General features: G+C 49.1%; 1 protein-coding gene and 12 non-coding genes across 13 annotated transcripts; all 13 read right to left on the bottom strand.

Moving 5' to 3' along the window:
• Positions 1-19: 19 nt before the first annotated feature.
• On the bottom strand, positions 20-93 carry TRNAN-GUU (transfer RNA asparagine (anticodon GUU)). The gene has a single exon. It is a non-coding gene; the product is annotated as a tRNA-Asn (tRNA).
• A 221-nt stretch (positions 94-314) lies between these two features.
• TRNAN-GUU (transfer RNA asparagine (anticodon GUU)) lies at positions 315-388 on the bottom strand. The gene has a single exon. It is a non-coding gene; the product is annotated as a tRNA-Asn (tRNA).
• Positions 389-609: 221 nt separating this feature from the next.
• On the bottom strand, positions 610-683 carry TRNAN-GUU (transfer RNA asparagine (anticodon GUU)). The gene has a single exon. It is a non-coding gene; the product is annotated as a tRNA-Asn (tRNA).
• A 221-nt stretch (positions 684-904) lies between these two features.
• Positions 905-978, bottom strand: TRNAN-GUU (transfer RNA asparagine (anticodon GUU)). Its single transcript has one exon. It is a non-coding gene; the product is annotated as a tRNA-Asn (tRNA).
• A 5,684-nt stretch (positions 979-6,662) lies between these two features.
• Positions 6,663-7,907, bottom strand: LOC146183503 (uncharacterized). Its single transcript, XM_084608716.1, has one exon. It carries the CDS (start codon positions 7,868-7,870, stop codon positions 6,680-6,682), a length of 1,191 nt encoding a protein of 396 aa, XP_084464842.1. The 5' UTR covers positions 7,871-7,907; the 3' UTR covers positions 6,663-6,679.
• A 10,425-nt stretch (positions 7,908-18,332) lies between these two features.
• On the bottom strand, positions 18,333-18,406 carry TRNAN-GUU (transfer RNA asparagine (anticodon GUU)). The gene has a single exon. It is a non-coding gene; the product is annotated as a tRNA-Asn (tRNA).
• A 519-nt stretch (positions 18,407-18,925) lies between these two features.
• On the bottom strand, positions 18,926-18,999 carry TRNAN-GUU (transfer RNA asparagine (anticodon GUU)). Its single transcript has one exon. It is a non-coding gene; the product is annotated as a tRNA-Asn (tRNA).
• A 221-nt stretch (positions 19,000-19,220) lies between these two features.
• On the bottom strand, positions 19,221-19,294 carry TRNAN-GUU (transfer RNA asparagine (anticodon GUU)). The gene has a single exon. It is a non-coding gene; the product is annotated as a tRNA-Asn (tRNA).
• A 221-nt stretch (positions 19,295-19,515) lies between these two features.
• TRNAN-GUU (transfer RNA asparagine (anticodon GUU)) lies at positions 19,516-19,589 on the bottom strand. Its single transcript has one exon. It is a non-coding gene; the product is annotated as a tRNA-Asn (tRNA).
• A 519-nt stretch (positions 19,590-20,108) lies between these two features.
• Positions 20,109-20,182, bottom strand: TRNAN-GUU (transfer RNA asparagine (anticodon GUU)). Its single transcript has one exon. It is a non-coding gene; the product is annotated as a tRNA-Asn (tRNA).
• Positions 20,183-20,403: 221 nt separating this feature from the next.
• Positions 20,404-20,477, bottom strand: TRNAN-GUU (transfer RNA asparagine (anticodon GUU)). Its single transcript has one exon. It is a non-coding gene; the product is annotated as a tRNA-Asn (tRNA).
• Positions 20,478-20,696: 219 nt separating this feature from the next.
• TRNAN-GUU (transfer RNA asparagine (anticodon GUU)) lies at positions 20,697-20,770 on the bottom strand. Its single transcript has one exon. It is a non-coding gene; the product is annotated as a tRNA-Asn (tRNA).
• A 517-nt stretch (positions 20,771-21,287) lies between these two features.
• TRNAN-GUU (transfer RNA asparagine (anticodon GUU)) lies at positions 21,288-21,361 on the bottom strand. Its single transcript has one exon. It is a non-coding gene; the product is annotated as a tRNA-Asn (tRNA).
• Positions 21,362-25,758: the final 4,397 nt, after the last annotated feature.

The raw sequence follows: 25,758 nt of genomic DNA, 5'->3' as shown, positions 1-25,758 counted from the left end.
AGCTAGAACCAAAACATGCCGCCACCGGGAGGACTCGAACCTGCAACCTTTCGGTTAACAGCCGAACGCGCTAACCAATTGCGCCACGGAGGCCGAGATGGGGGGTATGCCAAGAAGAATGCTTCTCTAGCTAACAACACCCTCGGGCAGCTTAAAATGGCTAGGGCGTTTAGTGTTTCATGAAGCATTCTTTTTATTTAATGCACGAGAATACAGGAACAAAGCAAAATATCAATTGGTGTGTTTCTCTCAATCAACCAAACTTGTTTTGCTGCTCAGTGACAAACTACACTAAAGCTAGAACCAAAACATGCCGCCACCGGGAGGACTCGAACCTGCAACCTTTCGGTTAACAGCCGAACGCGCTAACCAATTGCGCCACGGAGGCCGAGATGGGGGGTATGCCAAGAAGAATGCTTCTCTAGCTAACAACACCCTCGGGCAGCTTAAAATGGCTAGGGCGTTTAGTGTTTCATGAAGCATTCTTTTTATTTAATGCACGAGAACACAGGAACAAAGCAAAATATCAATTGGTGTGTTTCTCTCAATCAACCAAACTTGTTTTGCTGCTCAGTGACAAACTACACTAAAGCTAGAACCAAAACATGCCGCCACCGGGAGGACTCGAACCTGCAACCTTTCGGTTAACAGCCGAACGCGCTAACCAATTGCGCCACGGAGGCCGAGATGGGGGGTATGCCAAGAAGAATGCTTCTCTAGCTAACAACACCCTCGCGCCGCTTAAAATGGCTAGGGCGTTTAGTGTTTCATGAAGCATTCTTTTTATTTAATGCACGAGAATACAGAAACAAAGTAAAATATCAATTGGTGTGTTTCTCTCAATCAACCAAACTTGTTTTGCTATTCAGGGACAAACTACATTACAGCTTGAACCAAAAAATGCCGCCACCGGGAGGACTCGAACCTCCAACCTTTCGGTTAACAGCCGAACGCGCTAACCGATTGCGCCACGGTGGCTTTTTTTTTTTTTTTTTTCTTTATTACCGACTTGGCAACTACAAAGAACGATGAAAAGTCGCATGGAATTAAAAACACAAGTCACTTTCTTACAGGTTTCTTGTGATAGAATGGATAAGGTGACATGAGCTTGTCCAAGACTGGCAGCCATTCCGGGGGTTCAGATTGCCCTCCGAAAACATCACGCGTGTACATCACACTTTCAACAAAGTATTGATGGGCTGGGTGTACGACAACATGCTCATGGCGAACATCCATCCGCGTTCTCCATATGCTGTGCATACACAAGACCATCAATAAATCACTGGGCACTTCTCCTGGCTGGCCGCATGGAAGGTAGCGTATGCCAAACGGCGTTATTGGTAAGTCCTTTTTAATAGTGCGTTGTAGCACGTCCCACAAAAAAACCGCATCGTGACAATCAAGGAAAATATGCTCTATGGTTTCCAGCTTTTTGCAAATTAAACAGTCAGCAGACCAAGGCACGAAAAGGCCTTTGCTTTCCAGCCATGGCTTCACCGGAAGAGTGCCGGTATGCAATTGAAAAAAGAAAGATTTAACGGACGATCTGATGGGCATTCTTTTCACTCTCTTCAACACGTCCCGCTCCGGACCCAAAGCATATACAGCGCGATAAAGAGGCACAGGTAAAAAGGTTTCCAATAAATCTTTGCAAAGCCGTTTTCGCGTAACAGTACACATATACTCATTTGAAAATCTCGCCTTCACTATTTGGAAGGACGCGACAACTTCGCGAAGAAAAGCACTTAGAGCCATTGTCCCTGTAGACATAGTCGAAACTACATATTCCGGCAGTGACTCACGCAATCGCACTTGGATTACCGTTCTAAGAAAAACATCGCTTTGTTCGCGCAAAAAAAAGAACCTGGTTACAATCTGCTTTAAGTATAAATGTGACAAGCCCAGTCCACCGTTATGCACCGTATGAAAAAGATTGCATCGACTGGTACGCTCCCATGTTGAAGCCCACACAAACGTGGCAAATACCCTATGCAGTTTTTGAACAGAGATTCTTGACATAGATAACACTTGCAGCATGTAAAAAATTTTTGCAACTAGGAACATATTGCAAACGGTAGCTCTTGCGAACATAGAAAAGTTATGTCCTCCCCATTTGTTTGTTTGGGTTTTCACTTGCTCAACTTCACCGGCCCAACATTCCTTGCTTTCACGGTAGTGCTTTAGTGGCACACCAAGGTAATTGCCTGGCGTTATTGTCCATTGCATACTGGAGAACAGTTCAGGCGCGTATTGCCAGTTTCCGTGCCAAAATCCTAAACACTTTGGCCAACTAATTTCACTTCCACTTGCAGTGCAAAAGGCAGTGGCTTCTTTTACAACTTCTTGCACGCTCTCATGGTCAGTACAAAAAACCGCAATATCGTCCGCGTATGCCAAAACCCGAACTTCACTTTGAAAAAATCTATAACCGCGTATGTTTGGCCTTGTAAGCAATCTTAGACAGAAAGGCTCCAGATAAAGCGCAAACAAAAGGGGAGACAGAGGACAGCCCTGCCTTACTGACGACTGAACAGGTATACGATCAGTTAACTGCTTATTCACGACCAGTCTCGCTGAACAGCACTCGTAAACCATTTTCACGCCCTTTGTAATCACGGAACCAGCATTGACATACTCTAAAACAGAGAACAAAATTTCATGTACCACTTTATCAAATGCTTTGTGGAGGTCTAATTGCATCATGGCTACGTGGTCATGCATCGCGTCACAACATTCGAGTACACTCCTTGCTGCGTGTATGTTAGTAAAAAAGGTCCTTCCTTTTATACCGCATGTCTGATGTGGGCCTACAAGAGAAGTAATTACACTTTGGAGTCGTCGTCCTAATACTTTCATGTAAATTTTATAGTCAACATTCGTTAGACTTATAGGACGGTAAGACGCTACAGACTGAAGCTTAACATGGTCATCTGTTTTCGGGATTAGTACAATGTGTGACATTCGAAAAGACGGAGGAGGTACGTTCTTTTCGTAGCATTCACTAATAACTCTTTCCAGTAAAACAGCCATTTCAGTTGGAAAGGCCTTGTATATGGCAGCACCAAGACCATCTGGTCCGGGTGACTTATTGGAATTTAATTCCCCGATAGCGGCCTCAATTTCCTCGGAAGTAATACTTGCTTCAAGTGTCTGCGCCACTTCGTCTTCTACTCTTGGCATGAGCGAAAGAAAGTCTTTTCTGAAGCGTTCAATGTCCGGTGTTTTCAGGCTAAACAATCCGCTGTAAAATTCTACAAACGCCCGTTCAATCGTTTTTTTTTCCGAGGTAACTACGTTCTGATAGCAGATTTCTTTTATCTCTTTTGACACTGCGTACCTTTTTTCGTCACTAAGTGCCCTTTTCGTGGGCGTCTCTCCGAGCCACAATTTTTCGCTGCGTGCCCTTATCACCGCACCGCGATACTTCTCTTCGTCTATCACCTCAAGTTTGTTTTTTATCTTTTTTATATCTTGGGCGAACAAGCCAGGCTTAACGCTCTCCATGCTAAGCATGTATTCAAGTGTGCTACGAAGTTCTTTTTCTTGTTCTCTTTCTTTACGTCGGAGAGTGCATGCTCGGTCAATAGCAGCTACAGTTGAATCCCGCCACAACGAATACCGCCACAACGAAATTTCCGCGACAACGAATAATTTTTTATTCCCCGCGAGTATCCTATAAGAATTAATGGCCTAAATTTCTCTGCACAACGAACCATTTTTGCAGAGCGTTTCCGCTTCAACGAAATTTTCGCGTTCAAAATCGAAACCGAAACTAGTTTTATTGGCGAGAAGTCCAAGTCAAATCCAAAGCCACATTAAGCATGAAATCACGTGATTGCAGTTCCGCCATTTTGGCTTTGTGTCGTGGTCGCGTTGTTCACTCGCTGCCTTTCTCTTCGACAACGACGAGTTTTCATCCGCAGGACACGATGGCAACGCAAGTGAAAAAACGCAAAACTCTTTCCCTTGAGCAAAAAGCTCAAATAATCGCCCAAGCAGAAAGCGGAAGGAAGAAAGCGGCAATTGCTGAAGACTTCGGAATTCCTGCAAGTTCGCTGTCAACGATTCTAGGCAATAAGGACAGCGTGAGAATGGCACTTGCTTCAGGCACATCCTCGAAGCACAAAAAGGTGACGCGGCCCCTCCATGAAGAGTTGGACAAAGCAGTGCATGCGTGGTTTGTGGAAGCACGAGCCAGCAACGTCCCCCTGTCCGGAAGCATCGTCCAGCAGAAAGCCTTGAGCTATGCATGCCTACTTGGCATTGATGATTTTAAAGCCAGCATTGGCTGGCTAAACCGTTTCAAGGCCCGCCATAACATCGTTGGAAAAGTGTTGTGCGGCGAGTCAATGTCAGCAGACGTGGACGGAGCAGCTGCTTGGAAGGCGAGTAACATGGCCGGAATTTTAAGCAACTTCGCGCCTGCAGACATTTACAACGCCGACGAGACCGGGCTATTCTACGAGATGTTGCCGGCTAGGACGCTCGACTTCAAGGGGCAGCGCTGTCACGGCGGCAAACACAGCAAAAAACGCATCACAGTGCTGCTTTGCACAAACATGGATGGCTCGGACAAGCGTCCGCCGTTAGTCATAGGCAAAAGTGCCAAGCCGCGCTGTTTTAAGGGAACTCGTAGCCTACCTGTGCAGTACAAGGCGAACAACAAGTCATGGATGACCCGCGCTATTTTCACCGAGTGGATGATGGCATTCGACCGCGACATGAAGCGGCAAGGCCGTAAAGTTTGCTTGCTTTTGGACAATTGTTCAGCGCATCACTCCGACGAAGTCAAGCTCACTAACACGGAGCTGAGGTTTTTCCCTCCCAATTGCACGTCTGTCTTACAGCCTCTCGATCAGGGCGTGATTCTTAGCCTGAAGCGCGCTTACCGCGGGAGGTTAATTCAGCGGCTGCTTTTTAACACTGAAACCGGCCGAGACACGAAGGTGGACTTGTACGTGGCACTGCAGATTATGTCTGCTGCCTGGAGCACACTGGGGCGCTCAGTAATTGTGAACTGTTTCAGGCACGCCGGATTTGCCGAAGGTCGACCCGTACACTCTGCTGGCCTAACACCAGGTGTTACAGACGACGACGAAGAGGCGTCACCGGCTCCGGGGATCGCGGCCGCCTGGAAAACGCTGGGAGAAATAGGAACCGTGCCGCCTAATCTCGAGCTCGACGAATACATCGGCGCTGACGCTTGTGTTGTTGTTCACGAAGATGTGAGTGATGAGCAGATCATAAAAGCTGCCCGGAATGATAAGGACTCTTCCGATGAAGAAGACGACGACGTACAGGAAGCGCCGGCTGCGGCAACCGCCGTACAGGTGATGGACGCTTTTGATGTCATCAGGAATTTCGTTGCTGTCCGAGACGACGATGTTGCAATGGGTTTGCTGACCGAGTGCGAAAATCGCGTGACGGCGTTGCTCGCCGTGAAGCGTAAGCAAACCAAGCTTACAGATTTTTGGCATTAAACGCCTATGCTGCTGCTTGGGCAATTCTTTCTGCGTTTCACGTCAAATTTTTGCGATAACGAAGTTCCGCGAGAACGAATTTTTTTTCGTGCACCGTGAATTTCGTTATAGCGGGATTCAACTGTATCTTTATCTCGCACTTAAACTGCTCCCATGCTTGTATAAAATTAGAGTCATTTTGTAACATATGCCTAATATATTCTTTAACTTTAGTGGTAAACTCTTCATCCAGCAGCAGTTTTTCATTAAATTTCCATAGCTCCCAATTGAACTTTGTTGCCTTACTTTTCGTGCCTAGAGTAATCATTACGAGGGAGTGGTCACTAAAGCTCATGGGAAGTGTTTCATATTCCGAGCACAAGGGCACACAATCAATGGGAACATATATTCGGTCCAACCTTGCATGACAGCTACCTTGAAAGTGCGTGAACTTTGCTTGGCCTTCATGCGTCATTATACAGCCAGCATCTTCAAGCTCTGCCTCAATAACAATGTCAATAAGTAACTCTGCACTCTTGTCACGAAGGACACGGTCTGTTGTTCTATCTTCCGGTCTACAGACACAGTTGAAGTCTCCAAGCAGGAGAACACGCCTCTCATGTATTAGGAAGGATTTCATATAGTGAAAAAACTCTTCCCGCTCAAACGTTCTAGTCGGCGCATAAACGCAGATCACTCTCCAGTCCAATCCAGAAAAACTGAAATCACATATCAATAGCCGCCCACTCTCACACGAGAACACAGACTGCACACACTCTATGCAATTTCGAATGAAAATGACACATCCCCCCGATCTTCCAACCGCATGACAAACGCAAACACTATATCTAGAACGATATATTTCAGCCATTTTCTCTGTTTGTTGTTCGCTTTCCATTTTGCTCTCTTGAACTGCTAGCACATCAATTTTATTTTCCAGCAGAATGCGGTTAAGCTGCAGTTGTCTCCGACGCGTTGACAGCCCCCTCACATTTAGCGTGGCTACGCGCAAGCTAGTGTTTAAATTCGTCGCCATCTCAAGAAATTATATATCGCGAAACATATATCACTCACATCGCTTTTGCAGAGAGACAGCATTGCGGTTGATCTGTTGCACGGGATGACCATTCTTCCTTTTTGGCGAGTCCGTCCGTCGTTCCAAAGGCTACTCCCGATCATGGACCGGGCTTGTACCGTCTCGACCGGAAAGGGTACCCCCGCTATGGCGGAGGCACAGGTGACACAGTTCTCCGGTCTGGGGGCACGTTTGGCCTTGGCTTGAAGGACGCCCGGCGAAGGGGGGCTGCCTTCAGTGGAGGCTGTCCGCTTTCCGCTCCTCCTTGGGTTGATTCCTCGTTGACACTGTCTTCGTGCACCCGCTTCACAGGCAAGGTAGAAGCAGCTGGCATCTCAGCTTCAGTGTCCCCCTGTTCCTCAATGTGTTGCGTAGCCGACGCTGAGCTTGCTGCACTGGCATTGCCGTTTTCTTTCGTGGGTGTCTCGGTCCCAGCGACATTCGGCAACGGAACTATCAACTCTGATTCACAGTGTTCTTTAGGGGCAGGGGTCTTCTCAGAGGACTGTCCGTTCTGTTCTGCCTCCTCAGTGATTCCACTGCTCGCTTCCTCGGCGTCCACTGCGTCCATCAAGTGCTCGCCTGCCACTTCACTCGGCACGGGGCCTGCAACGTTGGCATACGTGCGCACACACTGCGACTCGTCATGGCCGTAGCGACGACACAGCCCGCAGCGCGGCACACGACAATCACGCCGTATATGTCCTTTCCCCCGGCACCGGAGGCAAAGCGGGGCTCTGCCTGGGACGTGGACGAGTGCGACGTCCTCGGCGACCCGAAGCTGATGCGGCAGGTCCTCGATGGTAACCCCCACTTTGAGCTTCAGCGTGACCGTTCGTGTCGTTGAAGCCTTGTCGACACAACCTTGCACTCTCCACTTATCTCTTGAAATTTCCGTAACTTTTCCAAAAGCTGCCAACGCCGCTCGCACGTCATCGTCTTGCACGCCGTGAAGCAGCCAGAAAAGCTTCAACCTGATGCCTTGGTTACAGGGGTCAATGACCACGCAGCGGTGCTCCTTCACTTCAATAGCTTGGGCTTCCAAAATCTTCGCTTTCGCCTCTTCACCTTTGAACGTTACCGCCCACACGTGATTCATTTGGTATGCCCCGAGGGCAACCACTTCCGGCAGCAGTGAAAGACGAGCGAGGGAGTCTCGAAAGTGCTCCACCCGGTACGGCCTGGCTTTTATGTCGCCGTGCAAAAAAACAGTATGTAAAACACTCGAACCTGTAGGCAGATGCGGTAGAACCAGTTCATAATCCTTGGTAGGCCTTTCCGTGCTCCTGATACCACGGCCCAGCTGGGCCGCTGAATCCGCTCCTTGGGAGCCCATGATACACACGTCCGTCACGCTCGGTGGCCGGAAGTAGAATCCCCGATTGCGCCACGGAGGCTTTTTTTTTTCTTTATTGCCATACTTTGACAAACACTGGACACACAAAAAAAAATTCATTCCATCTTGACACCAGCAACCTGCCAGAGCTGCTTGACAGGCCTTGTCTTGTTTAAAATTCTTTGAGCAGGCTCAAATTTTCCATCCTGGGTAGGCAATCGGGGTTACATGATTGTGATCTCACCACTTGCACGAATCTGTGCACATTCTCCTTAAAGTACATGCGGGCCGGTCGCGCGTCTGGGTCACAGTAATAACCCGCCATCCTGGAGCGCCATATACTATGGAGGCCCCAGAGCATTACTTGGTCCAACGGGAAACCATCCTCATTTTGAATGGCCAAAAATCTGATGCCGTACGGATGAAGCGGAAACTCTTTTTTAATGGTTCTTTGTAAAACATCCCAAAGATACACCCCCTCCCAACAGTGAAGAAATACATGATCAATTGTTTCGGGCACTTTACATATTAGGCAATGCGTACCCCATGGTAAAAATAAACCTTTCCCCTCTAAGAACTTTTTAACTGGTAGTGTTTCTGTATGTAATTTGAAGAAGAAAGTTTTTATTCCTGGCTGCACTTGCATTCTTTTAACTCTTTTCAAAACGTCCCCACCGTGGCCTCCATTGTACATGGCTCTGTACACTGGCACTGGAAAAACAACATCACACAAATCACCATATAGCTTTTTCCGCTTTACTTCACTTAAGAATTCTGTCGAAAACCGTGCTGTAAGAAATTTCACGCTGTCAGCCACTTCTCTAAAATAACCGAAGATTCTCCCTGGTAAACTCTTGGTACCCACAACAAAATCAGGCAAAGCACGGTTCAATCTTAGTTGGCACACAGTTCTTAAGAAAGGGTCACTAACATCTCGGAAGAAGAAAAACCTGTTGACAAGCTGGCGGAGAAATAGATGTCCCAGCCCGAGACCACCGTCTTTCACACTTCGAAACAAGTTCGTCCGCTTGCACCGTTCCCAGCTTGATGACCAAACAAACACAGCTAGAATACGATGTATATTCTGTACATTTACCCGAGAACAGCGCAACACTTGCATGACATACCAGAGTTTGCTTAAAAAGAACACATTGCACACCGTCGCTCTTGCAAAAATTGATAAATATGCCCCCCTCCATCTATCTGCTTTTTCCTGTATTTCGTTCAGTTGTCCTTTCCAGTATGCATCACTGTCCCCGTAGCTGTTTAATGGAACTCCTAAGTATTTTTAAGGGTTGTTACCCAGGGCACATTTCCAAAAAACTCTGGGGTCGATGCCCAATTGCCATGCCAAAATCCCTGACACTTTGACCAGTTCACTTTGCTTCCAGTTGCCTTCCTGAAACTGTCGACACACAGCACTGTCTCGCGTATACTATGCTGATCCACAGCACAGACCGCTAGGTCATCCGCGTATGCGAGCAACTTGACTTCAGCTGCCTGCAACTTAAAACATTTAATTGCCTCGTTTTGGATAATGTTCACACATAGTGTCTCTATGTAGATGGCAAACAAAAGTGGGCTGAGGGGGCAGCCCTGGCGTACCGAGCGTTGCACCTGAATGGGGGCCCCCCGACTCTTGTTAATGATTAATCTAGTAGTGCATCCACGGTACGCCATGGCCACGCCCTCTCTGATTATACTGAACCTAGGTTCACGTGATCCAGAATACACAGCAATATTTCGTGGGCAACACAGTCGAAAGCCTTTTCGAGGTCCAGTTGGAGGATGGCTACACATTTATCCATTAGTTCACTACACTCGAGCACCGATCTTGCCGTGTGTATATTTGTCATAATTGACCTCCCCTTTATACCACACTTTTGATGAGGACCCACAATATTTGTAATAACTGACTGCAATCTTCTAGCTAACACTTTCATCAATATTTTGTAATCTACGTTTGTCAGAGCAATTGGCCTATGTGCTGTGACTTGCTTCAGCTTTTCCTCGTCATTTGTCTTCGGAATAATAATAGTATGAGATAGTCCGAAAGATTGCGGCAATCTATTTATTGCATAGGCTTCATGGAAGAGCGCTGTCAATATTGGAACTACTTCGTTCTTAAATTCTTTATAAAAAGCCGCACTTAGGCCGTCTGGCCCAGGCGACTTTCCCATATTTAAACCATCGATCGCTTTTTCTACCTCGATTTCTGTGATTGGCATCTCCAATCTTTCCTTCTTATCCTCGTCTAGTCGCGGCATAGCTGCAAGAAACTTTTGTTTGAAAGCTTTCATGTCTACCACATTTTTGCTGAACAGTTCCTGATAATATTGGAAGAAACCATGCCTGATATGATCGTCTTCCGACGATAGCACGCCGCCCCATTCGATCTTATCAATGCAGTTTTTCTCGGCATGAGCCTTTTCAATTCCCAGTGCCCTTTTCGATGGCGTCTCGCCCGTGGCCCAATTTTCCGCTCTTGCACGCACTAACGCACCTCGGTATCTGTCTTCTTCTATCAGGTTAATCTGTTCTTTTATTTTTCGAATATCCTCCATCCATCTGCCGGGTGCCTTACATTCCTGTTTGTGTAGTTTTGCGAGCAAAGCCTTCAGCTGGGTTTCTGTAAATTTCTTCTCGTACAGCAGGCAACTGGATCTGTCAATGGCTTTAATTTTAATCTGTTCCTTGCACAACTCCCACTGTTTCCAGATTTCGAGCAAAGTCCCTGGCCTCACTTTAATCAATTCGTTCAATACCACGCGTCTAAAGGCATCATCCTTAAGCAATTTATTGTTCAATTTCCATAACTCCCAGCTAAATGCATTGCTTCGTTTTTTGGTGCCGAATAAGCACTGCACCAAACAGTGATCCGTGAATGTCATAGGCACAACTCGGTATTCATTGCATGAAGGAATCAAATCCAGCGACGCGTAAATTCGGTCCAGACGCGCGTGGCTAGAACCTTGGAAGTGCGTGTACTGAACGGCACGCGGTCTTTCCAAGCAATCAGCCACATCCTCAATATTCCATTCGCTTATTAACTGGCATAACATTTCAGTGCTCTTGTCTCTGAATCCGCGTGTGCTGGTTTTGTCTCGAGCATTCAGTACACAGTTAAAATCGCCCAGCAATACTACCTGCCTTTCCGTACCTAACTGCTGCATAACATTCTCGAAAAACACTGTTCTTTCCTCCACACAGTTCATCATCATCATCATCATCATCATCATCAGCCTGATTATACCCACTGCAGGGCGAAGGCCTCTCCCATATTTCTCCACTTAACCCGGTTCTGTGCTAGCTGCATCCACTTGACCCCTGCGAACTTCTTAATCTCATCCGCCCACCTAACTTTCTGCCTCCCCCTGCTACGCTTTCCTTCCCTTGGAATCCAGTTTGTTACCCTCAGCGACCATCGGTTATCCTCTCTTCGCACTACATGTCCTGCCCATGTCCATTTCTTCTTCTTAATTTCCACTAGAATGTCATTAACTTGAGTTATTTCTCTGACCCACTCTGCACGCTTTCTATCTCTTAATGTTACCCCTACCATTTTTCGTTCCATAGCCCTCTGGGTTGTCCTCAACTTAAGTAGAACTCTCTTGGTTAGCCTCCACGTTTCAGCCCCATAGGTGAGTACAGGCAAGATGCAACTGTTGTACACTTTCCTCTTGAGCGATACCGGTAAGCTGCTAGTCATAATCTGCGAGTGCTTGCCAAATGCGCTCCATCCCAATCTTATTCTTCTTGATATTTCCTTTTCATGGTCTGGATCTGCGGTTACTACCTGTCCTAAGTAGACATATTCGCCTACTATTTCCAGTATTTCGCTACCTAATGTAAACTGCTGTTCCTTCCCGAGGCTGTTGAACATTACCTTAGTCTTCTGCATATTGATTTTCAAGCCTACCATTCTACTTTTTCTGTCTAGGTCATCAATCATTATTTGCAGTTCATCCCCCGAGTTGCTTAGCAAGGCAATGTCATCAGCAAATCGCAGATTACTGAGGTATTCTCCATCTACCCTTATCCCTAACTGCTCCCATTCCAAGTCTCTAAATACTTCCTCTAAACAAGCTGTGAATAGTACTGGGGAGATTGTGTCTCCTTGCCTAACACCTTTCTTTATGGGAATTTTATTGCTTTCTTTATGTAGAACTATAGTTGCTGTGCAGCCACTATATATATCTTCCAGCACTTTCACGTACGGCTCGTCTACCCCCTGATTTCGCAATGCCTGCATCACCGCCGAGGTTTCAACTGAGTCAAATGCTTTTTCGTAATCAATGAATGCTATGTATAAGGGCTCGTTATATTCCGAGCATTTTTCTATCACCTGATTGATGGTATGGATATGATCGATAGTAGAGTACCGTTTCCGAAACCCTGCTTGATCCTTTGCTTGATTGCAGTCTAAGGTTGTCCTGATTCTATTGGCGATTACCTTAGTAAATACCTTATACGTAACACAGTTAGGAGCGTACATACAAATAATGCGCCATTCAACACCGCTGTATACACAATCAGCCACTACACACCGTCCAGAAGAGCATGAGGAGTAGCCCTTTACAACCAGACCAGGCAGCTTTTTGACAAACAATACACACCCGGCCGATGTCCCATCTGCGTGGCTAACAATGGCGTAAAATATAGCCGTGAAACGTCGCACCATGCTCCCGGTCTCTTCCTCCCCATCAACTTTAGTTCCTTGCACGGCAAGCACGTCAATATCGTGGTCAGTTAAGAGCCGGTGCACCTGGCTCTGCTTCTTTTTGCCTGCCAATCCCCTGACATTTAACGTGGCTACTCTTAAGGTGGTTTCGGGCGCCATTTTCATCAAGGGTGAAGAGACCGAAAGAATGGTGCTTACCTTTCCCGTCTAGCGCGTTGCTAGACGCCGTCGTTGGATCCATCCCCGTCCGGTGCGAGAGGCTGACCCTGCAATGGCGGCACTTTGTCCGCTGCCCCTTGCGCCACGGAGGCCGAGTTGGGGGGTATGCCAAGAAGAATGCTTCTCTAGCTAACAACACCCTCGGGCAGCTTAAAATGGCTAGGGCGTTTAGTGTTTCTTGAAGCATTTTTTATTTGATGCACGAGAATACAGGAACAAAGCAAAATATTAATTGGTGTGTAGTAATCCCGATCGCCATCAGCTCGCGCGCCAACCCGAAGAGGTAGACGAAGTGGAGCCGGAGCCTTGTTGGCACTGCCCTGTTGATTAGAACGCTACCCCCGTCGCTTTGGATTGCGGACGTTGCTTGCGGTCTTGGTACTCCTATAAACACCTTACACTTGGTGGAGGTTCGGTCGTCGCCCCAGTCCTCCTCGCAAATTTCACCCTGGAACTTCGGAACCGCACGCTACCGCCTTCGGTCACAACCATGCAGGACGCTCCCAGCCAACCATCGACGCCCATCCCTGCCACTCCTGCCACCATCTTCTGTCCCGGGGCACAACGCCCCCGTGACCCACCTTTCTTCAGTGGTACCGACGACCACGACGTTGACGACTGGCTGGCCTCTTTCGAGCGCGTCAGCACTTACAACCGCTGGGACGATTCCATCAAACTGAGCAACGTCCTCTTCTACCTCACGGACGTGGCGAATCTGTGGTTTCGAAACCACGAAGCCGATCTTCCGACGTGGTCTGTCTTCAAGAAGAACATCGCGGATGTCTTCGGCCGTCCTGCGGTACGTAAACTCCGCGCCGAACAACGCCTCCATGCACGGCTTCAACGTCCCGAAGAAACGTTTACTAGCTACATTGAGGACGTGGTTGACCTCTGCAAGCGGGTCAATCCGTCCATGCCCGAGCCCGAAAGAGTCACACATGTTCTAAAAGGTCTCACTGACGATGCGTACTATATGATGTCGGCCAGAGACCCTACTTCCGTATCCGACATTATAACACTGTGCCAGAGGTTTGACGAGCTACGAAAGCAACGCGCTTCTACTCGGCGAGCTGCCACACCTGCCGCCATTGCTGGCTTGGCACTGGCTACGCCGTCTGCGGAACTGTCTCAATTTATGCAGAATATCAAAGACTTCATCCGCGAAGAAGTTGCACGCCAGCTGTCCCTCCTCCACCCAGTTCAGCCGACCGTCTGCACTTCACAATTAGCGCCGGCCAACGCGCCATCCATCTCGCCGGCTATCCGCCAAGTTATCGAGGAGAAAGTCGCCGAAGCGCTGCCTTCTAGTGTTCCCATCGCTCCTGTGCAAGCACCACTCACTTACGCTCAAGTAACCGCTGGAACGCGCGGTCCGCTTCCAACATCGTCGTACCAGAACGGCCCTACATTTTATGCTCCACCTCGTTTCATGGCCCCTCAGTCTCAGATCCCTCGACCGCGACGCCGCATTACGAACCCATGGCGAACCGCCGACAATCGCCCAATTTGCTACGCTTGCGGGCTCCCGGGTCACGTCGCTCGCCTTTGCCGTCAGCGCCCGCTTCATCCTGAGAACACAGTCCGTCAGTACCACTACGATCCCGAGCCGCCCTTGAGCAACGTCTCTTCTGGATCGTCTCCACCTCGGGCTCAGTACTCGACACGCCGTTCGCCTTCGCCTCGCCGGCGTTCCATTTCGCCAATGGTCCGGCGACAGGGCCCTACGCAAGGGGAAAACTGAATGTCGCAGTTCCGGAGGCAAGAACTGCGCGTTTGACGAACTCGTTAAGTCCTCCGCCTTCTCCCGCCAACGTCATTGAAGTGTTCGTAGAAGGTTTTCCCGTTCTTGCGCTGGTGAATACAGGTGCTGCCGTTTCCGTAATTAGTGATGCCCTTCGCCGCAAAATTCGCAAGGTCACGACGCCGCTTTCTGCCTTTTCGCTTCGTACGGCCAGTTCAGAGCGCATCACCCCTGTGGCAGCGTGCACGGTACGAGTTTGCATCTAAGACATTACGTATCTCGTCGAGATGGTGGTGCTTTACGACTGCTCCCACGACATCATCCTCGGCTACGACTTTCTGTCAACTCACAGTGCTGTGATTGATTGTGCCCGTGCTGAAGTTGAGCTTTCCCCTGTGTGTAATGTTTCCCTGTGTGACCCGCCTGTGCGCCCTGCTAAACTCCTTGTAGCTGCAGACACCGACATTCCTCCCTTTTCTTCTGTTCTCGTTCCCCTTATTTCGACATCTGCCCTCCCTAGTCCTGTTCTCTTTACGCCCAAACTCGCCTCCGGCCACCATAACCGCCTCCTTCTTCCTTTCGCCGTTCTAACAATTTCTGATGGCAGCTGTGTCATCTATGCTTCCAACCCTTTTCCCTGCCCAACGGCTGTTCTTCGCGGGGAGTGCCTCGGCTACATTGAAGAGCTGGACCCTGATCGCACTTATATGTTCTCCGAACCTGAAGTTTTTCCTCAAGTCGCTGCCCTGACGTCTTGTGCTGCTACGAGTGATGAGCTTCCTGTCGACGCCCTTCATCGAGCTATCGTGACCGACCTTACATCCGCCCAACGGGACCAAATAGTCGCCCTCCTTCAGCGCTTCAGTGCATCTTTTGACGTGTCCCAGCCTTCCTTGGGCCGCGCCTTGACCGTTTCTCATGCAATCGACACTGGTCCTCATGCTCCCCTGCGGCAGCGACCATATCGCGTGTCGCCCACTGAGCGCCGCATCATTCGTGACAATGTCGCCGATATGCTTCAACGGGGCATCATACGACCATCTCATAGCCCTTGGGCCTCCCCCGTAGTGTTGGTGACGAAGAAACACTGCACGATCCGCTTCTGTGTGGACTACCGGCGTCTGAATAAGATAACCCGCAAAGATGTTTACCCACTACCACGAATTGACGACGCGCTAGATTGTTTGCAAGGAGCGGAGTTCTTTTCGTCGCTAGATTTGCGCTCTGGCTATTGGCAAGTACCGATGGCTTCCGCTGACCGCCCGAAAACAGCCTTCATCACTCCCGATGGATTGTATGAATTCAATGTGATGCCGTTCGACTGTGCAACGCCCCCGCCACCTTCGAGAGAATGATGGATAGCATTCTCAGTGGGCTCAAATGGGAAACGTGTCTTTGTTATCTAGATGACATTGTCGTTTTCTCGAAAGATTTCCCTTCCCACCTTCTGCGCCTTAAGCGTGTCCTTACGTGCCTTACTGAAGCCGGCCTACAGCTCAACTTGAAGAAATGTCACTTTGCCGCTACCAAGCTCACAATACTTGGTCATGTCATATCCAAGGATGGCGTTCTACCGGATCCTACCAAACTTCGTGCCGTCGCAGACTTCCCCAAGCCCACAACCTTGAAAGAACTTCGAAGTTTTATCGGTCTATGTTCGTATTTCCGCCGTTTTATCCGAAACTTCGCCAGTATCATCGCCCCTTTAACGCAACTTCTCGCCGGAGGCCCGAACCTCTCCTCTTGGTCACCAGCCTGTGATGCTGCGTTCAGTACACTACGCCGTCTACTGGTCTCTCCCCCTATACTCCGCCATTTTGACCCTGCCTGCTCGACCGAAATACACACTGATGCAAGCGGCGTAGGTCTGGGCGCTGTTCTTGCTCAACGGAAACCTGGATATTCCGAGTATGTCGTCGCGTACGCTAGTCGTACCCTCACGAAAGCGGAATCGAACTATTCTGTGACCGAAAAGGAGTGTCTGGCCATCATATAGGCCATTACCAAGTTTCGTCCTTATATTTACGGTCGCCCATTCTACGTTGTTACCGACCACCACGCGCTCTGTTGGCTATCCTCCCTCAAAGACCCCTCCGGCCGCCTCGCCCGCTGGGCGTTACGTCTTCAGGAGTACGATATCCACGTCATCTATCGATCTGGACGCAAGCACACCGACGCTGATGCCCTTTCCCGTTCACCGCTTCCTAACGACTCGACGGCTGGCTTCGTTTGTGCCTATGATATGTCGCCGCTCAACATTACCAAGATGAAATCTGAGCAGCAGAAGGATCCATGGATATCCTCCCTCTTAACATTCCTGTCTACGCCCGCAGAGCTGTCTCCGTCACGTGCACTTCGTCGTCAGGCCCACCACTTCGCCACTCGTGATGGACTTTTATACCGCCGCAATTACCATCCTACAGGGCGAAAGTGGCTTCTCGTGATTCCGCGACATCTCCGTGCCGAAATCTGCGCCTCTTTCCACGCCGATCCCCAATGCGGCCATGCAGGTGTCATGAAAACCTATTCTCGACTGCGTATGAGATATTACTGGCGCGGCATGTACCGCTTCATTCGTCAGTATATCCGATCCTGTACCGCCTGCCAACGTCGCAAGAATCCATCCCCTCAGCCAGCCGCTCCGTTGCAGCCATTGCCTTGCCCCAGCCGCCCTTTTGACCGTGTCGGTATCCATCTGTATGGCCCGCTTCCGACCACGTCGGCTAACAACCGCTGGGTCATCGTAGCCGTTGACCACCTAACCCGTTACGTGGAAACATCGGCCTTGCAGTCTGCCACCGCACGGGATGTTGCTTCGTTCATTCTGCATCGCCTCGTTCTTCGTCATGGCGCACCGAAAGAATTGATCAGTGACCGCGGACGTGCGTTTCCTTCCGACACTGTCGAAGCCCTCCTCAAACAGTGCCAGATCATACACCGGAGCACCACAGCGTATCACCCCCAAACGAACGGCATGACTGAGCGATTTAATCGCACTCTTAGTGACATACTAGCCATGTACGTTGATAGCGCTCACTCTAGTTGGGACCAAGTGCTGCCTTTCGTAACGTACGCCTACAATACGGCTACGCAGACTACGACTGGGTTCTCCCCCTTCTTTCTTTTATATGGTCGTGAACCCACGTCCACCATGGATACTATCCTGCCCTACCAACCCGACGCTTCAGAGACCACTCTACTGTCTGAAGCGCACACATTTGCCGAAGAATGCCGACAATTGGCGCGCTCCTTCACAACGGAGAACCAGGCTCAACAAAAGCATAACCGGGACCCTACAAATCCAGCACCTTCATATCCCTCAGGTGCCCTCGTTTGGCTCTGGGTGCCGTCCTCTGCACCCGGCCTCATATCCAAACTCCTATCGCGCTATCATGGACCTTACCGCATTCTCGAACAATCTTCTCCCGTCAATTACGTAGTAGAGCCCTTGAACCCATCTCCAGATCATCGCCGCCGCGGCCGAGAAACTGTACATGTCGACCGCCTCAAGCCGTATTATGATCCCCCTACCCTTTCCTCACCATGAGTCGCCAGGATGGCTCCTTTTCCGCCGGGGGGTATTGTAGTAATCCCGATCGCCATCAGCTCGCGCGCCAACCCGAAGAGGTAGACGAAGTGGAGCCGGAGCCTTGTTGGCACTGCCCTGTTGATTAGAACGCTACCCCCGTCGCTTTGGTTTGCGGACGTTGCTTGCGGTCTTGGTACTCCTATAAACACCTTACAGGTGTGTTTCTCTCGATCAACCAAACTTGTTTTGCTGCTCAGTGACAAACTACACTAAAGCTACAACCAAAACATGCCGCCACCGGGAGAACTCGAACCTCCAACCTTTCGGTTAACAGCCGAACGCGCTAACCGATTGCGCCACGGAGGCCGAGTTGGGGGGTACTCCAAGAAGAATGCTTCTCTAGCTAACAACACCCTCGGGCAGCTTAAAATGGCTAGGGCGTTTAGTGTTTCATGAAGCATTTTTTTTATTTAATGCACGAGAATACAGGAACAAAGTAAAATATCAATTGGTGTGTTTCTCTCAATCAACCAAACCCGTTTTGTGCTGCTCAGTTACAAACTACACTAAAGCTAGAACCAAAACATGTCGCCACCGGGAGGACTCGAACCTCCAACCTTTCGGTTAACAACCGAACGCGCTAACCGATTGCGCCACGGATGCCGAGTTGGGGGGTATGCCAAGAGGAATGCTTCTCTAGCTAACAACACCCTCGGGCAGCTTAAAATAGCTAGGGCGTTTAGTGTTTCATGAAGCATTTTTTTTTATTTAATGCACGAGAATACAGGAACAAGGTAAAATATCAATTGGTGTGTTTCTCTCAATCAACCAAACTTGTTTTGCTGCTCAGTGACAAACTACACTAAAGCTAGAACCAAAACATGCCGCCACCGGGAGGACTCGAACCTCCAACCTTTCGGTTAACAGCCGAACGCGCTAACCAATTGCGCCACGGAGGCCGAGTTGGGGGGTATGCCAAGAAGAATGCTTCTCTAGCTAACAACACCCTCGGGCAGCTTAAAATGGCTAGGGCGTTTAGTGTTTCATGAAGCATTTTTTTCATTTAATGCACGAGAATACAGGAACAAAGTAAAATATCAATTGGTGTGTTTCGCTCAATCAACCAAACTTGCTTTGCTGCTTAGTGACAAATGACACTAAAGCTAGAACCAAAACATGCCGCCACCGGGAGGACTCGAACCTCCAACCTTTCGGTTAACAGCCGAACGCGCTAACCGATCGCGCCACGGAGGCCGAGTTGGGGGGTGTGCCAAGAAGAATGCTTCTCTAGCTAACAACACCCTCGGGCAGCTTAAAATGGCTAGGGCGTTTAGTGTTTCATGAAGCATTTTTTTTATTTAATGCACGAGAATACAGGAACAAAGCAAAATATCAATTGGTGTGTTTCTCTCAATCAACCAAACTTGTTTTGCTGCTCAGTGACAAACTACACTAAAGCTAGAACCAAAACATGCCGCCACCGGGAGGACTCGAACCTCCAACCTTTCGGTTAACAGCCGAACGCGCTAACCGATTGCGCCACGGAGGCCGAGTTGGGGGGGTATGCCAAGAAGAATGCTTCTCTAGCTAACAACACCCTCGGGCAGCTTAAAATGACTAGGGCGTTTAGTGTTTCATGAAGCACTTTTTTTTATTTAATGCACGAGAATGCAGGAACAAAGTAAAATATCAATTGGTGTGTTTCTCTCAATCAACCAAACTTGTTTTGCTGCTCAGTGACTAACTACACTAAAGCTAGAACCAAAACATGCCGCCACCGGGAAGACTCGAACCTCCAACCTTTCGGTTAACAGCCGAACGAGCTAACCGATTGCGCCACGGAGGCCTAGTTGGGGGGTATGCCAAGAAGAATGCTTCTCTAGCTAACAAGACCCTCGGGCAGCTTAAAATCGCTAGGGCGTTTAGTGTTTCATGAAGCATTTTTTTTTATTTAATGCACGAGAATACAGGAACAAAGGCAAATATCAATTGGTGTGTTTCTCTCAATCAACAAAACTTGTTTTGCTGCTCAGTGACTAACTACACTAAAGCTAGAACCAAAACATGCCGCCACCGGGAGGACTCGAACCTCCAACCTTTCGGTTAACAGCCGAACGCGCTAACCAATTGCGCCACGGAGGCCGAGTCGGGGGGTATGCCAAGAAGAATGCTTCTCTAGCTAACAACACCCTCGGGCGGCTTAAAATGGCTAGGGCGTTTAGTGTTTCATGAAGGATTTTTTTAATTTAATGCACGAGAATACAGGAACAAAGTAAAATATCAATTGGTGTGTTTCTCTCAATCAACCAAACTTGTTTTGCTGCTCAGTGACAAACTACACTAAAGCTAGAACCAAAACATGCCGCCACCGGGAGGACTCGAACCTCCAACCTTTCGGTTAACAGCCGAACGCGCTAACCGATTGTGCCACGGAGGCCGAGTTGGGGGGTGTGCCAAGAAGAATGCTTCTCTAGCTGACAACACCCTCGGGCAGCTTAAAATGACTAGGGCGTTTAGTCTTTGATGAAGCAATTTTTATTTAATTCACGAGAATACACGAACAAAGCAAAATATCAATTCGTGTGTTTCTCTCAATAAACCAAACTTGTTTTGCTGCTCAGTGACAAACTACACTAAAGCTACAACCAAAACATGCCGCCACCGGGAGGACTCGAACCTCCAACCTTTCGGTTAACAGCCGAACGCGCTAACCGATTGCGCCACGGAGGCCGAGTTGGGGTGTAAGCCAAGAAGAATACTTCTCTAGCTAACAACACCCTCGGGCAGCTTAAAATGGCTAGGGCGTTTAGTGTTTCACGAAGCATTTTTTTCATTTAATGCACGAGAATACAGGAACAAAGTAAAATATCAATTGGTGTGTTTCTCTCAATCAACCAAACTTTTTTTGCTGCTCAGTGACAAACTACACTAAAGCTAGAACCAAAACATGCCGCCACCGGGAGGTCTCGAACCGCCAACCTTTCGGTTAACAGCCGAACGCGCTAACCGATTGCGCCACGGAGGCCGAGTTGGGGGGTAAGCCAAGAAGAATGCTTCTCTAGCTAACAACACCCTCGGGCAGCTTAAAATGGCTAGGGCGTTTAGTGTTTCATGAAGCATTTTTTTTTATTTAATGCACGAGAACACAGGAACAAAGCAAAATATCAATTGGTGTGTTTCTCTCAATCAACCAAACTTGTTTTGCTGCTCAGTGACAAACTACACTAAAGCTAGAACCAAAACATGCCGCCACCGGGAGGACTCGAACCTCCAACCTTTCGGTTAACAGCCGAACGCGCTAACCGATTGCGCCACGGAGGCCTAGTTGGGGGGTCTGCCAAGAAGAATGCTTCTCTAGCTAACAAGACCCTCGGGCAGCTTAAAATCGCTAGGCCGTTTAGTGTTTCATGAAGCATTTTTTTTTTATTTAATGCACGAGAATACAGGAACAAAGGAAAATATCAATTGGTGTGTTTCTCTCAATCAACCAAACTTGTATTGCTGCTCAGTGACAAACTACACTAAAGCTAGAACCAAAACATGCCGCCACTGGGAGGACTCGAACCTCCAACCTTTCGGTTAACAGCCGAAAGCGCTAACCGATTGCGCCACGGAGGCCGAGTTGGAGGTATGCCAAGAAGAATGCTGTACCTCCACACTGCGCACTTCTTCGCGTGTGCTGTCGCCGAAATGAACCATTCCCAAACACTTCGGACCTCTTTGGCTGCACGAGATCATGAACTGAGTCTCCTCCGAACGCGGCTTGCTGGTGTGACTACCAAAGACACCACGGCTGCGGTGCACCTTTCCGGCGGGAGACAACAGCCCCAGGTCTCTAGGACATATGCTGCTGCAATGAGTGGCTCTTCAATAACTGCTCTACAGGCAGACGCAGCCATTGCAGCCCGTACTGCGACCTCTGACTCGTGTGAGTATCCCGCTTCCGGAGATTCTTGTATCAATCCCCAGCCGCACCAGATGGTTTTAACTTCTGCTGCATCTTCGGACCACGTCGGCAATGAAGTGGTGGCTCTTCTCAAGGCAAACATTGATCCCGAAGTCGAGGGAATCGGGGCTGTTACTCTGCGGGCCTCCCGTCGCGCCCTGACGGTTACCTCCAGGGATCCTGAGGACCTCTATCGCCTCAAGTCTGCCATCTCGCGGATCGAGGCCACGCGGACCTCCGTCAACGTCCGAATCTCCAAGCAGCGGAATCCGCACGTTCGATTGACGGGGGTTGACCCTGATATCAGGCCGGAGGAGCTTATCTCTCCACTCAACCATCGCAACCCGACTCTTCATCTGGACCCCTCTTCCTGCAAGGTCAGGCTATCTTTTCTACAACGCTTCGGACAGTTCGTTCACGTCATTGAAACAGACCCCCCAGCTTTTGCCCGTCTCTGCAAGGCACGTCGAGTAATCATAGGGTGGACTTCCGTCGAGGTGTGCGAGGACCTGCATGTACCTCTGTGCACATTTTGTGCACAGTATGGGCACGCTTTGAAAAAGTGTAAGCTGAGGAATGACCCTTCGAAGGCGCGTTGCACCCGTTGTGCGGGGCCGCATGCCTTGGCAGCTTGCCCGAGTTCCATCCGGGATCCTAACGTTAAGTGTGCCCCTTGTGCTGCCGCCGGTCGCCCATCAAATCATCATGCGGGACACGTGTCATGTTCTATTTTCAATGAACTCTCGGACAAGATCCGCGCGCGAACTAAGTATGGGCCGTGCACGGAACACACGCACAGTGAAAATGGTACACAATAAGAAGACGCATCGGTCTGCAGCCTCGGGCATCACAGTTTGGCAATGGAACTGCCGTAGCTTCAGACGGAAAAGGGCATCCCTACAACTCTACATTCAGAACCACGCAACTACTCCGGATGTCATAGCCATTCAGGAAACAGGCTGCTCGCCCACTTTGACCGGATACAATACCACCTCCCTATCTGCACGCACTGCAATTCTCGTCAAAAACACTCTCACAGCCATAGACCATACACTCAGCAATCAAGTAATTGAGCATACGCTCACTGAAATACTGCCGCCTACACCAGATGCCCCCAGCCTTTTCATAACGAACGTTTACGACCCACCCCGAGCCAAAGGACACGGCTTCCTCAGATTTCTATCCGACATCAAACGCATATCTGGTTCACATACACTGATAGTAGGTGATTTCAACGCTGGACACACAACCTGGGGATACCTTAAAAACACTCCCAAGGGCACACGTCTGTACAACGCATTTATGCAACTCTCTCTCACCCTCATCACGGACCCCAACGCCCCTACCCGCATCGGCACTAGCACCGCCAGAGACACCACCCCAGACATTACACTGACCAACATTCGCTCTCCCATTTTCTACAACGTACTACCAGACACACTGGGCAGCGACCATTATATTATTCAAACTCAAGTGCAATATGGCGCAAAACAGTTCACATCCAAGAGCCAGCGTCTCACTAATTGGAAAGAATTTCGTGAGCAATTAGCGGTAGTCACTTCCGAGGACAGCAATCTCCCACTGGACGCCTGGGTAGATAAGCTTCAGTCTGCACTCAAACGCACCACTAAAAACATCAAAATCACTCCGCAAGCACCTCAAATCGACCCTCATCTTCTGCATCTCTGGGAGGCAAGGCGAAGCCTCGTTAGGAGATGGAAAAGCCAACGACACAACAGAAAACTCCGCCTCCGAATCGCACATATTACCACTGAGGCCATAGAGTATGCATCCAATCTGGCAAACTCGAACTGGCGAAACCTCTGCAATAGCCTTCAGGGTACTTTAGGCACGCGAAAAACTTAGAATATTCTCCGAACCCTGCTCGACCCCACAGCCACCAAACAACAGGCAGCCATCAACACGCACCGCCTCATTCACACTACAGCACAACAAGGCACAGACATCCTTCAATACCTCACACAGCGACACATTTCGCCCCCGCTCCCACCTTCTTCCACGCCCCCATCCCCTCCCCCACCTAACCCAAGGCTAGATGAGGACATAACCACCGCGGAGGTACGGTCCACCCTCGCCCATATCACTCGTAGCACCGCACCCGGGCCCGACCAAATTACACACAAACTCCTTCGAAACCTTGATGATACATCTCTTTCTCAACTCATAGCTTACTACAACCAACATTGGAGGGAGGGTACTTTACCAGCCTCTTGGAAACATGCTGCAATCAACTTCATTCCTAAGCCCGGAAAACCCCTTTCCTTAGACAACCTACGCCCCATTTCTCTCACAAGCTGTCTTGGCAAACTCTATGAACATGTAATCCTTAGACGGCTTCAACCTGAACTCGAATCTACCGGTTTTTTTGCTCACTCTCAATTCGGCTTCCGCCCACATCTCTGTACCCACGACATTCTACTGCACCTGAAAGAGACCATCCTAAACAATACCCTCCATAAACATGCCACACGGGCTATACTTGCCCTTGATATACAAAAGGCATTTGACAACGTGAGCCATGACCACATTCTGTCTACCCTTGCCACAACTAACTGCGGGCTACGCATCTGGCGCTACGTTGAGGCATTCCTAAACAAACGCACGGCTCATATCACACTCGGGTCCTACACCTCCCCGACCATCTATTTACCCAACCGAGGCACGCCGCAGGGCTCAGTCCTCTCACCCATCCTCTTTAACATCGCCCTAACTCCCTTAGCCCGGATACTCAAGACTATACCTGACCTTCAGCACGCAATATACGCAGACGACATCACACTATGGACTACTAAGGGTTGCCCTGGCCAAGTTGAACAAACTTTGCAATTCGCTACAGATGCCATCCACACATATACAAAGGCTATAGGTCTTGCATGTGCACCACAGAAATCTGAGCTCCTAGTCATCAAGCCTTCCCCACGTGCCCCAACCATCACCGTACTCCTTGACAACGCTCCGATTCCCAAAGTACCACGGCTCCGACTGCTAGGTCTCCACATTCAACAGGACACTAGAGCCACCTACACCATACACCTCCTGCAGTGCCAAATCAACCAGATAACACATCTCATTCGTCGCATTTCAAGCCGCAATCATGGCCTCAAGGAAAAAGACACTTTAAGACTCGTAGATGCCCTTATCGTTAGTCGACTAGCTTACCACCTCCCCTACCATCACATCACCAAAACCCAACTCAATAAACTTAACGTCCTACACCGCTCAGCCGTTAAAGCAGCCCTCCATTTACCTCGTCATACCAGTACAATTCGGCTCCTTCAATTAGGCATTCATAACAATGTTGAGGAGAGGCGCCTGTACACATGGATTTCACCGGACGGTCTGTACAGGAATCAGATCGATTATATTATTTGCCGGCAGAGATGGAGAAGCGCTATACAAGCAGTAAAAACAAGGCCTGGGGCCGATTGTGGCACCGATCATCAGCTTCTTGTTGCCAAAATTAAGCTTCGATTGAGGAAAACGCAGAAAACTAGAAGGCCTTTCAGGTATGATCTGGATCAGATTCCATTAGAATATGCTGTGGAAGTGAGGAATCGATTTCAAGAATTAGATCTAGAAGACAAAGAGCCCGAAGAGATGTGGACTGATGTTCGTGATATAATACAAGAAGTTGCTACTAAGGTAGTTCCAAAGCAAAAGAAATGCAAAAAAGCAAACTGGTTATCTGAAGAGGCTTTGCAAATAGCTGAGGAAAGGAGGATGGCAAAAGGTATGGGGGAAAGAGAAAGAT

This window comes from Amblyomma maculatum, chromosome 7, assembly GCF_055883805.1.
Source record: "Amblyomma maculatum isolate TAMU_Amacu chromosome 7, ASM5588380v1, whole genome shotgun sequence".
Classification (NCBI taxonomy): Eukaryota; Metazoa; Arthropoda; class Arachnida; order Ixodida; family Ixodidae; genus Amblyomma; species Amblyomma maculatum.
Note: the sequence above shows the minus strand (reverse complement) of the source record. Positions and strands in the feature narration are given on the sequence as shown.